General features: G+C 39.0%; 1 protein-coding gene across 1 annotated transcript in view; it reads left to right on the plus strand.

The window, feature by feature from the left end:
- LOC150076138 (protein turtle-like) overlaps positions 1–12,134 on the plus strand; it is a 481,828-nt gene that overhangs the window by 366,198 nt on the left and 103,496 nt on the right. The window contains exon 8 of the mRNA XM_090387265.1: positions 1,928–2,081. Coding sequence (XP_090243391.1) covers positions 1,928–2,081 — 154 coding nt within the window. The remainder of the gene's footprint in view (positions 1–1,927; positions 2,082–12,134) is intronic.

Below are 12,134 nucleotides of genomic sequence, written 5' to 3' on the forward strand. Positions count from 1 at the left end.
AGCTTCCAAGATAAATTCTTTGAATGCTTCCCATTTTGAATTTTCTGTTGGTAACACATCAGTTAGATCCACTGTATAGAATTTAAATACTGTCTCAGACTACCGTAGTCACCTTTCTGAAAGCAAAAACCCTTCCCTTTACCCCTGATGGTAGTTACCTCTTTGATTAAATCCCACTTTAGCACACTGTGATCACTGCCACCTAGTGGTTCCTTTATCTGCAGATTCTTAATGCATGAAGAATCACTACTGATAATCAAATCAAGAGTATTACTCCCTCTAGTTGCCTCCCGAACATGCTGATGTAGAAAAGAATCATCCAATAAATCCACAAAAGCCTTGCTAGTGTGTGAGTGAAAAAAAAAAAAAAAAAAAGTAAAGTGCAGCCATTATCAACCCACTGCAGGATGGAAGCCTCCTCAACAATTCATGCTGAGGGAAATGGACCATAATCTGCCATGCTGGTCAAGTGCGGGTTGGCAGATCGACCGTATTCAGCAGTCAGGGGTTTGAACCCCGGTCTACTCAAAGGGCGTGTGCTACTGCACTCCTGCTCCTGCCCACTCGGCTACGGAGGCCTTAGTGTGTGAGTGACAAACCCACAAATGCCAGTCAATATTTGGGAAATTAAAATCTCCCATTATAAGACACTCTGATTTACTGGCCCACTCTATTTCTCTGTACGGTTGTTTATTATACTTATCAGCATCATCAGGCCTATAACATACTCCTACTTTTAATTTGGTTTTCCCATTGCTTATGTCACACGAAACTGACCCGGCCCCGCACTGTCCAGCCATGTTGATTGGCTGTACTTCCTTGGATTTTATGTGTTTCTTGACTAATAGCATAACTCCTCCTCCCATCTAGCCTGTCTATCCTTCCTGTTCACATTGTACTCCCCAAATCCAGTTCTGCATTCCTTATATCTGTGTGACACCACGTTTCTGATATCCGAACAATATCTGCCTTTGATGTTTTGACCAACACCTCAGATTCATCAAATTTATTTACCAAACTCTTAGAATTGGTGTACACGCAAGTATACATGCACCTGTTCCTATTCTTGGCTATCCTAACACAGCCCATGTATTTACTTGTTCTGCAATGACTCCCAGCAGTCTGTGAAATCCCCTGCACCTTGTTTTCCAGGCTGCTGCTCATTCCAATAGAAGCAAGTGCAAGAATCACTTTTAATCAAGAACTTCTTCAATATATATCACCAATTCCTTAAATGCTGATCTCCAGGTAATTCTCTAGTGGGGCAGAGATAACCTAATTGATTTCATTCCTTCTAAAACTGAGTATTGTCTTAAATCTTACAAAAAGGATTCTGCTGCTGCTGTGCTTATCTTTGATGACACTTGGATTTCTAGATAAGATCATATACCCCTATTAGGGATTACCTGACTTGTAATCTCTCTCAGCATAAGCACATCACAAATATTGCTTCCTCTGCAACCAAAAAAACTGGGGTTTTATCTTTCGCTCTCAACATTACTTTTCTTCTGAACAGCTTCTGACTCTGTACAAATCTTAAAGTAATTGCAATGGGTATATCATAAGTCTGCCTTACCATGAAATTTTGTTCCCACTTCTGCCTATAACCTCTCTGAATATTGTAGATGCTATTCAAAAGAGGACAGTTAGGTTAATTAATTATTCAATATCTTACAAAGTGTTTTCACTCTCTGTCTCATAGATTACTACATTCAGAGAGAATGTTGGTGCATTTAGGCTAATATTTTTAACCATATCTTTTCTTCATCTGCATTTTAGCTAAAAAAAAAAAAAAAAAGAAAAAAAAAATTATGCAGGTCTTATATTGCTCTTTATGTTTTTTATCCATTTTTAAAAAATTTAGCGACATCTGTAAATACGTTAATCAAATTAAAACTTAATATATTATTTTTATTTTTTTTTACAGGCTGATGGTGAAAAGTTACCACGAGAAAGGGCCATAATACGTGGTGGAAATCTAACAATACGTGGTTTGAGGAAAGAAGATCATGGGCTGTTTGAATGTGTTCTTGAAAATGAGATTGCAACTCTTGTTACCAGTACTCTACTGCTTGTTGAAGGTACAATATGAATATAACTGATAACTATATACCTAGTTTTTTTGGTTTTTTTTTTACACATTTCACAAAACACTGTTGTCATTCACAAGATAACACAGATCTCTTTTCTGAAATTTAGGGCACTGGAGAATATAATAGTTATTAAGTCTTCTTTAAACTTTTGATAATATTAAAGCAAAAACTATATTCCTTCATGCCCAATTTTATATTATTATTATTATTGCTCTTATATTATTTCTCTGTGATTGGGGGGGGTTCCACCCCGTGATGGGTATTGCTACCAAGTACACAGGGTGTTTGTTATTTTTGGTGATTCAGTTGGTTGAGGAACTCTCTGACTATTTTAGAAGCGTTCAGACTTTCTGGAGGCTGTTATGGAGGGTCTTTGGCACCATACCAGATGGAAAACCAGATGGTTCTGTTGTCACTTCAGCCAAGGATAAAGCTGACCTGCTAGCATCCCATTTTCCTTTCAACTCGTGTATTAATGATCTTGGTAAAACACCTCCCTCCATTCCCAACACGCTCCATTAAATGCCTCCTGTGGTCTTCCGTCAAAAGGATGTCAGAAGGATTTTGACGAGTCTTGATGCTAAGAAAGCTCCAGGTCCTGATGGTATTTCTCCACTTGTTCTCAAAACCTGTGCTCCTGAACTTACTCCTGTTCTTTGCTGCCTTTTTTCACTTTCTTATTCCAAAGGTGTTTTTCCTTCTGCTTGGAAATTTGCTCATATCCAGCCAGTTCCTAAAAAGAGTGACAAATCCCTCCCATCCAATTATCATCCCATTGCAATTACTTCTACTCTTTCTAAAGTAATGGAGAAATCAATTAACTGCCAACTCTTAAACTATCTAGAAACTTTCTGTCTGATCAACGATTGCCTTCAAGCCCGTGACCACCACATACAGAGGATGCGGAAAGGTCAGGGAATGACCACCGCATATCACCGGAGCAATATGGTCTTAGTTGCTAATACTCCTAAAAACCAAATAACAACAACAATGATTGCTAGTATGGATTCCATCAGTGTCGATCCACTGGTAATATTCTGGCTTATGTTACCCATCTATGGACAAATTCAATGGAAAAGTTCGGTGAAACACAAGCATTTGCTCTTGACATCTCAAAGGCTTTCCATCATGTTTGGCATAAAGGTCTTCTAAACAAGCTTCCATCTTATGGTTTGCCAACTGTTTTTTTGTAATTGGCTATCCAGTTTTCTCTCTGATTGCTCACTGAAGGTGATGGTAGATGGCTCTCTGTCTTCAAACTGCTCCACTAATGCTGGTGTCCCCCAAGGTTCAGTTCTTTCTCCCATTCTTTTATTCTTGTATATTAATGACCTTCTTCCATTGACTGGAAATCCTGTTCATAGTTTTGCCGATGATAGCACATTGCATTCCACTTTCTATTTTGAGAAACCTTGCCCTGCTCAATCAGCTTCAACTTCTCAAATATCCGCTACCAATTCCTTAAATGCCGATCTCCAGGTAATTCTCAGTGGGACAAAGACAATTTAGTTGATTTCAATCCTTCTAAAACTCAGTCTTGTCTTATACCTCACGAAAAGGATTCTTCTGCTCCTATGCTTATCTTTGGTGACACTCCAATTTCTAGGCAAAATGATATATCTCTTTTGGGGATTACCCTGACTTCTAATCTCTCTTAGCACAAGCACATTACAAATATTGCTTCCTCTGCATCTAAAAAACTTGTTTTTCTCTTTCGCTCTTGGCGTTACTTTTCTTCCAAACAGCTGTTCACTCTGTACAAATCGCAAATCCGCCCTACCATGGAATATTGTTCCCAAAACCTCTCTCAGGCTTCTAGATTCCATTCAGAAGAGGGCAATTAGGTTAATTAATGACTCATCTGTAAAAGAGTCTCTCCACTCGCTGTTTCATAGACATACTGTTTCTGCTGCAAGCCTTTTCTAATGATACTTTCATTGGCACTGTTCTTCTGAATTGGCTTCTATAATTCCCGCCCTCTCTTTCAAAATAGTCCAAACACGTGCCACCACCAGCCAACATCCATTTACTGTCCAACTTCAAACTCACAGAACCAACTTTTCATCTTCTTCATTTATTCATTCAACTGCCGTTTTCTGGAACAACCTTCCTTCATATGTATCCTGAAAATTACAGTCTATAGAAGTTCAAGTCTAATGTCAACAAATATCTTCTTTCATCTTCTCAATCTCCAACCCAAACACGGTTACTAAGTACTATAGGTTTTAATACCTCTTGTGTTTGGGGTTTTCATAAAAAAAAAAAAAAAACAAACCTGTTGTAGTTGATACAATGATTGGGATGGTCATTACTTGTTGCATATGCCATATCTCTTTGATCTCCAGTCTTAGGTTTGTGTACTTCCTGATTTTCTCCTCATGAGTTTTCTGGAGGTTGCCAGCGTTGGGCACTGCTGTGTCAATCAGATAGGTAGCCTTTTCTTACTTGTAGACAAGGGTTATGTCTGGTCTGTTGTTTGGGATTGTCTTGTCCATTATTATGGCTAGGTCCCAGTACATCTTGTGGATTGGGGTATGTAGTACTGCCTGGGGTTTGTACTTGTAATATGGTACACTTTCTTTGATCCACTGGTGTTTCTTTGCTAGCTTCTGATGTATTATCCTGGCTATTTGGTTGTGTAAACGAGTGTACTTAGTCTGGGTTGCTCAGAAACAATCCAACATATCACCTTGGTGATATGTTGGATTGTTTCACAGGCCAGGTGGCATCGTCGACATGTGTCATCTGACAATCCAGGCTCCTTGGTGATGTCTTTTCTATAGTTTCTGGTTTTGATTACCTAGGCTTGGATGGTGAGCATGAATCCTTCAGCCTTGGGGAAGAGCATCCTGTTCATGATCCATGCAGTGAAAGCCATTTTATCTATGTGATCCCGATGGAGATCATTGTAGTGTGCTAGAAAGATGGGCTTCTTTGCCCATCTTTTTTCTACTTTCTACTTTTTCTACTTTTTTCACTACTTTCCTTATGGCCAGGTAGAGTGCTGCTGTGTTTTTCTGGAAGCAATCTTTCAGGTTAGCTATTGTTGTTTTCTGTTGCTCAATGAGGTCTATCAGGCCCCTTCCTCTCTCTTTTCAAGCTATTGTCAGTCTCTCCATGGCTGACTTTGAGTAGTGTTGGCGACTCTTGGTCATCATTGTCCTTGTCTTTTTCATGATATTCTCCAGCTCAGTGTTAGTCCAATCTATGATCCCGAAGGAGTATGTTTACACTGGGACTGCATAGTTGTTTATCACTTTAACTGTGTTCCCTCTGTTCAGCTTTGCTTTCAGCAGGCTTCTGCATCTCTGGTGGTATTTTTCAGCCAGGCAGGCCTTGATTTCCTTGTGCTGTATCTGCTGAGCCTGCATCATCCCTTTTCCCATCTGCATCTTTACCTTCAGATGGGTAAAGACTTCGATGTCTTTACCCATCTGCAGCTGGTAATTTTGGCTGACTAATTTCCCGATATAATCCGTGGGTCTTGCATTTGTCTAGACCAAATTCCATCATGATATCATTGCTGAATCCTTTGGTGATCTAGAGTAGTTGTTGGAGTTGCTTCTCGGTTGCTGCGTATAGCTTGATGCCATCAGATGGGTGAGGGTGTACAGGTTTTTCCTTTCTTCTTTCAGGTTATATCCATACTTGCTGTTGTTTAGCATTTTGAATAATGGGTTGAGTGCTAGACAGAACAACAGTGGGTTCACGGTTATCTCCCTGAAAGATTCCTCTCCTGATGGGGATCAGTCTGGTTGTGATGTTCTCGATCTTAATGGTGGTACTCCATTTCGCCATCATTGCTTCTAGGAAGTTTGTCAGTGTTGGATTGACTTTGTAGATCTTCAGTGTCTCTATTAGTCAGCTATGAGGCATGGAGTCAAAGGCCTTGTGGTAACCAATGTAGGCCATGTGCAAGTTGTGGGCTTCTTGTAGGCTTGCTCTGTAAACTGTTGTATCTATGGTTAATTGCTCCTTGCATCCTTTGCTCAACCTCTTGCATTCTTTCTATCATTCAGTCATTATGTTCTGGCTGTCCGAGTAGTCTGATATCTTTTTGGTTATGCAGCTGGTCAGGATCTTGTACATTGTTGGGAGACAGGTGATTGCTTGTATTTCACCTGGTTTCTTGTACCTTAGTCTTTAGGTTTCAGATATGTGACTCCTTGAGCGAGCGAGAAACTTCAGAACTGTCTCTGGTGCCTTATCATTTGGGTGAACTGCTCTGCTAGGTGCTTGTGTGTGCAAGTGGGCTTCTTGTACCAGTAGTTGTGGACATTATCCATTCCTGGGGTTCACCAGTTGTGGGAGTTCTTGATCGACTATTTTACTTCTTCCTCCCAAGTCTCCCACTCTCTCATATCTTATACATCCTTGGTTTTCTTCCATTCTAGTTTTATCCACGGTGCTTGGCTGTTATGTCACTGCTCCATATGTTGCCCCAGAACACCTCAATTGTCTTCTGCTCAGGAGATCCATTTCTGTCTTCGAGACTCCTGTAGAAGACTCTTTGGTCCTCATTGAAGATTTGGTTGTTTATTTTCCTCTGAGAGCTCTCTTTGTATCAGCATAGTATCTTTCTGAGTGAAAGGAGGTTCTGCTTCAGTGTGTCCAAGTGTTCTCGTTTTCTCTGATTTTTGGTCTCATGTCTGCTGTGGATGCAGTCTCTCTTGAGGATGCTCATACTTTTCCCATCAATTTCTTACTCCTATTATCCCATTGGTACTGGGTCAGTTGGCCTATCTTGACTTTAATTCTTCTATCTTCTGCTGAAGTCTTCTTTCCCATGCTGGCAGTTCCTTCTATTTTTGGTTCTTCTGCTGTTGGTCTCTCATTTCTCTTCCATTAATCCTAGTGGCTACTATGGCAGCAGAGTATATGACTGTGTGGATGGCTTCCAGTGTTGCACCATTACTGTCAAGGTAATGCGGTATTATTTGCTGATTGAGGTGGTCTGTGACTCTCCACAAGATTCTATTGGGTCTCTGCTTTGGTATCACATTGGTCTTTGTGGGGGTCCATTTCTTCGATTTGAATTCTGTTAGGGCCCTCTTCCACTCATCTTCTATTCTGAATCTCTTTCCACTTCAGCTGCTCTGGTTTGTATTTCTTCTTGCTCTTCCTCCTCTGGCCATGTTGTCCATATTCTTTGTTCTTTGTAGTGATCTCTCATATCCTGCTTGATTATTTCAAAGATTGCAGGAGCTATCAGGTTCTTTGTAACGATGGTCCTTCCCTGGTCCACTATTTGTTGTTCGGTGACCTGAATATCCGGGAATGGTTCCAAGAATGGTATGTAGTCTCGACATGTACATTGTCACATCGGTCTCCAGCTTCATTATTTCGTAATATGCATGCATGACGTATGTATTCATTTTTATGCTCCACTTCATGCACTGGCATTTTCTTCCTTCCTGGGTGGTCACTAGCACAGTTGCACAGGAAGCACTTCCAGTTGGTGGGGCTGGATGGTCTTGCCCTTCCCTTGTGGTAGTCATACGGGGAACAGCTCCACTTGCTCTGCTGGCTTCCTAGGGAGACTCTCTGACTTTTCGAACCAGCCCTCTGCCTAGCCTAAGGCTAGAACATGAGTGACTTTATCCTGCCCCACACTCGAGGCAGTATGATTATTATTTCTCTTCGACATCATCCATCTATGGAGGTGGACCTGTTTAGCTTCAGCTTATGCCCAGTGGTAGTTCTTGGGAGTGACACCAGACGGTGCCACTATCTGCGTTAGCTGTCACTCTGACCTTGGGGAAGGTAGGTCCGCTGGAGCAAATTTCGCCATGATGTTTTATTATTTTTTTTATTATTCTTAATTATTTTATTTACTTTTTATTATTATTTCAATTTGTTACTAGTATTATTATACTGATCTTCCAGCGTGATGGAGCTGCATTCACTTCCAGCAAAGCAGGACTTGAACCCGGGTCCATCAGGCTTATTATTATTATTATATATTAATGACTAATCATTCTTCTTCTGACTTTATGATTATAATTTTAAAAAATGAACATAGAAATTTATTTATTTATTTCCTCTATTGGAAGTACACATCACCCCAGTATGGCAGCATATGTTAGTTGGTAGATAAAAATCAGTAATAATATGTGAATAAAAAGAAGTGTATTTATAGGTGCAGTATTAACATTAATTTATAATTCTTTTATACAGTAACCCAAAGTACATAAGGTGGTTGAACTGTAGCACTCTGGTATCATCGATGGTACCTTGGTTCTTCTCTTTAACCCATGAGACTTGAATTAATTATAATCAGCAGAACAAAAGAGGGATGAATGAAAAGAAAGAAATGTGATTTCAAAAAATTTTAAATTGAACTGTTCAGAAGGGTGAAGGTATACATGCCAATACTGAAACTGAAGGTCCATGTGAAAGAGGGAATAAATGAGGACAAGAGGATGTAATAATAAATCAGATTTCTCCCTTAAAAATGGAGCTGATGATTTTGAGAAGGTTTTGATCTTTCCTAAAATGTAATTTGGAATTTATACAAGATTAGTAGTGGCAAATAATGAAAGAAAGGAAGCTTATACAGCATGAACCAAAAAAAAAAAAAAAAAATTCCCATTTCATCCCATCCAATAGTTTGTATAGTTCTTCTTTGGATTTATTCAAATTATCCACTTCCACAACAATGGATGGGTGAAATGGTGAGATCCAGCAATCAACCACCCATTGTCTGAAGGCAAACTTCTGCACATCTATATTGCAACTACCCTTCCTCAATTTGAATTTATCTTCCTTTGTATGCATAGTTTGAGAAGAATCCCATCAGCACTGAGTTTACTCAAGCCATTCAAAGACTAAAATACCTCAATCAGATTACCTCACAGGAACCTCATCTCCATATGCTGCAATTTTACTGAACTGAAACCTTTCTTGGTAAGAGCACCACCTTAGTTCTCCTCACCAGTCTCACTGCCTTTCCCTGAACCTGTTCCAGCAGCACCACATCCTTCTGAAAAGGAGGTGTCCAGACCTGTATGCAGTACTCAAGATATGGCCTGACCATTGCCTTATATAATGGGATAATCACCTCCTTATTCTTGCTGGCAAAATTCCTGTATTCCATTGAAAAACCCTGTGAGTTGTCCTGACAGCCTGTCTGTACTGCTTAGAGAACTCATATCTGACTGCACAATTATCCCCAGGTCCTTTTCATTTTCCACTACCTTTAGTGTAGTATCACACAGTTAGTACGTTATTACTCTGGGATTACTGCTACCCATATGCAATACCCTGAATTTTTCAAATTTCAATTGCCATTTCTCCATCCATCTACCTAATTTCTCTAGATCTTCATGCAGTAGCACACTGTCATTACTCTCATTAACCACCCTACCAACCTTTGTATCATTTGCAAAAGTAAAATAAAAAAAAAAATAAAACTTCTTGCAATCCAGTCTAAATATCTCCTCCCTATAACATGAATTTATGGCCCCTAGTTCTAGAATCATTTATAACTGTGAAAATTTCATCTTTGTTCATTTTACTTTTTTCTCTCAGAGCCTTAAACACCTCAATCAAGTCTCCTCAAAGGTGCCTAGTTTCCAAGCTGTGCAACCCACATGTTCAAAGTATTTCCTCACTGGATGCCCCCTTTGCCAATTTCACCAGGCGAGTTACCCATCTTTGAACCCTTTGAAAAAGCTCGATATCTGTTTTTTAGGTGTGGTATCTGTACTTGAACACAGTATTCCAAGTGTGGTCTAACAATAGCAGGATTATGACATCCTTATCTCTACTAGAAAATGTTCGATAAATCATCGATAGGACACCATGGGCCTTCCTTGAACCTGTCTACAATGCTTGGAGAACTTCATGTGTGACCGTATCATAACTCCCAAGTCCTTTTCTTCCACTACTGACTTTGGTTTAACTCCACCAAGTGTATAAGTTATTTTGAGGTTACTGTTCCTCGGGTGTAAGACCTTGCACATAATGGCAAAGCTGCCACTTTTCTGATGCATGAAGTCTATCTAGATCACTCTGAAGAAGCGCTGCTTGGCAGTGATTATTAACTACTCTACCAATCTTTACATCATCTGCAAATTTAGATATCATGCCCTCTACCCCTTCATTGATGTCATTTAAGAAAATCAATAACAACAGTGGTCCCAATATTGATCCCCGGGAAACCCCACTTCTTACATTGACCCAATCTGAGGAATAACCATTTATCACAAAACCTCTGCCTTCTGCCCTGAAGCCACCCTGCTATCCATGTGATTCCAACCTGTTTCAGCTTATAGAGTAACCACCCATGTGAGACTGAGTCAAATGCTTTGCTGAAACCTAAATAGACAATGTCAAAATTAATCCCTAAATCCAGCTTATGAGTGACCCTGTCAAAAAAGCTAACCAAATTTATTAAACAGTTTTTTTTTTCCCTTTTACAAAACCATGCTGTTTATCCTTCCCAATTCCATTTCTATCTAGATGATCCTGAATTCCACCCTTGATCATTGCCTCCATGAGTTTTCCTACTACTGAAGTTAGACTGACTGGTTGGTAACTTCTCACTACCCTCTTAGAACTGCAGCAGATCCTTGAAATCCCTAATATCCTGCTTTCAGGGCTTCAGCATGTTCCAATAGTAGTAGTGCAAGCCTGCAGCTGTTAGTCTGTGTATCTCCCCCCAGTTGTGCGACCCACCTTACACTGCCTCGATAGCATTAGCAAATATTCTTGCACCCTTTCTATTTAAGTTTATCCCAAACCTGACAATAGCTATCCCCTGTGAGACCAGTGAATTCTGCCTTGGGGGTTGCTGCTGTTGTTGCTCGATGCAGAAGTGCAAGCTCTAGTGTTGAGGTGGGCAGCTGAGAGCTTTATGATGCCCCCAATTTAATTCCTTCAATGGCATCCACTCTGTTCTTCAAGCTCTCATAAATGCCTATCAGAATGCTGAGTTGATGCCTAATGTTCTCACTCTTTATATCAAACATAAAAGGACATCCCCTTAACTGTATCATTTTCCATTTCAGATAGATATTCGAACTTCACATACTACATTTCATAAGGCCACGATTCAGAGGATGACTGACTCCCCTCAGTTCTCCCCTAGCCACAGCACTCCCACTATTTCAAGCTCACTGTTTCAAATTCATTTAACTGAGAATACTGCTACACTGAACTAATATACTTAAATGCAATAATAACACTATGCACCAGTTATGCAGCAGTAATATGTATTATGCTATCAAGTTTATATTATTAACTTACATTATGATATTAAGTTTACATTATATTTATTATGTTATTGAGTTTACACCATACTGTTACGCTTGTAAAGTTATAGGTTAATTAAATAGATAATAAAATTACTGATTAACACCAGCCTATGTTATTTGAACTTTCCAGATACCTACCTACCACAATAAAAACACTATAATTCCGTACCGTGCACTACACTACAAGATACAGGATTCACGCCAAATCACTGATACGCAGGTTTTACATATATTAAGTCATAACTTGCAAAATCTATAAATTTAAAAATAAACTAATGAACATGACTAGGACTGTAAAGCTATTTTGATTTAATACATCCATTAGGTCAAAAAACAGAATTTTTTTTAAACTTATCTCTTCCCAAGAACTCAAAATTCTTCAACTTTGCAATTAAGAACTAAATTGGCAACAGAAGAGAAAGAGGAAACCTTGCTTTTTTGAATACTGAGTCTGCTGAAGGTATGATATATTTATATCAGCAATAATTAGTTTAAGGTTATTATAGATAAGCCTGGATTTGTCTAGAGATATGGGTATTATTGATTAAATATAGATAAAAAAATTCTCTTTTAAAAGAAATAGAACACGATTAGGTTTTACTAGCATAGAAGTTAACTAGATTATCCATTCTCTTTTGGAAATAGTCCAAATACTGACATTTAATTTACTTTTATTTTATATAATTTTATACTCTTGAATGGTATACAGCCAGAAAAGTTTAAATATTAGTGATTTTTTAGACATCCTGTTTTATTTAAGTCATTATTTGTTGTCATCAAAAGA

This window comes from Mastigoproctus giganteus, chromosome 13 (assembly GCF_048544385.1).
Source record: "Mastigoproctus giganteus isolate SK-2022 chromosome 13, ASM4854438v1, whole genome shotgun sequence".
Classification (NCBI taxonomy): Eukaryota; Metazoa; Arthropoda; class Arachnida; order Uropygi; family Thelyphonidae; genus Mastigoproctus; species Mastigoproctus giganteus.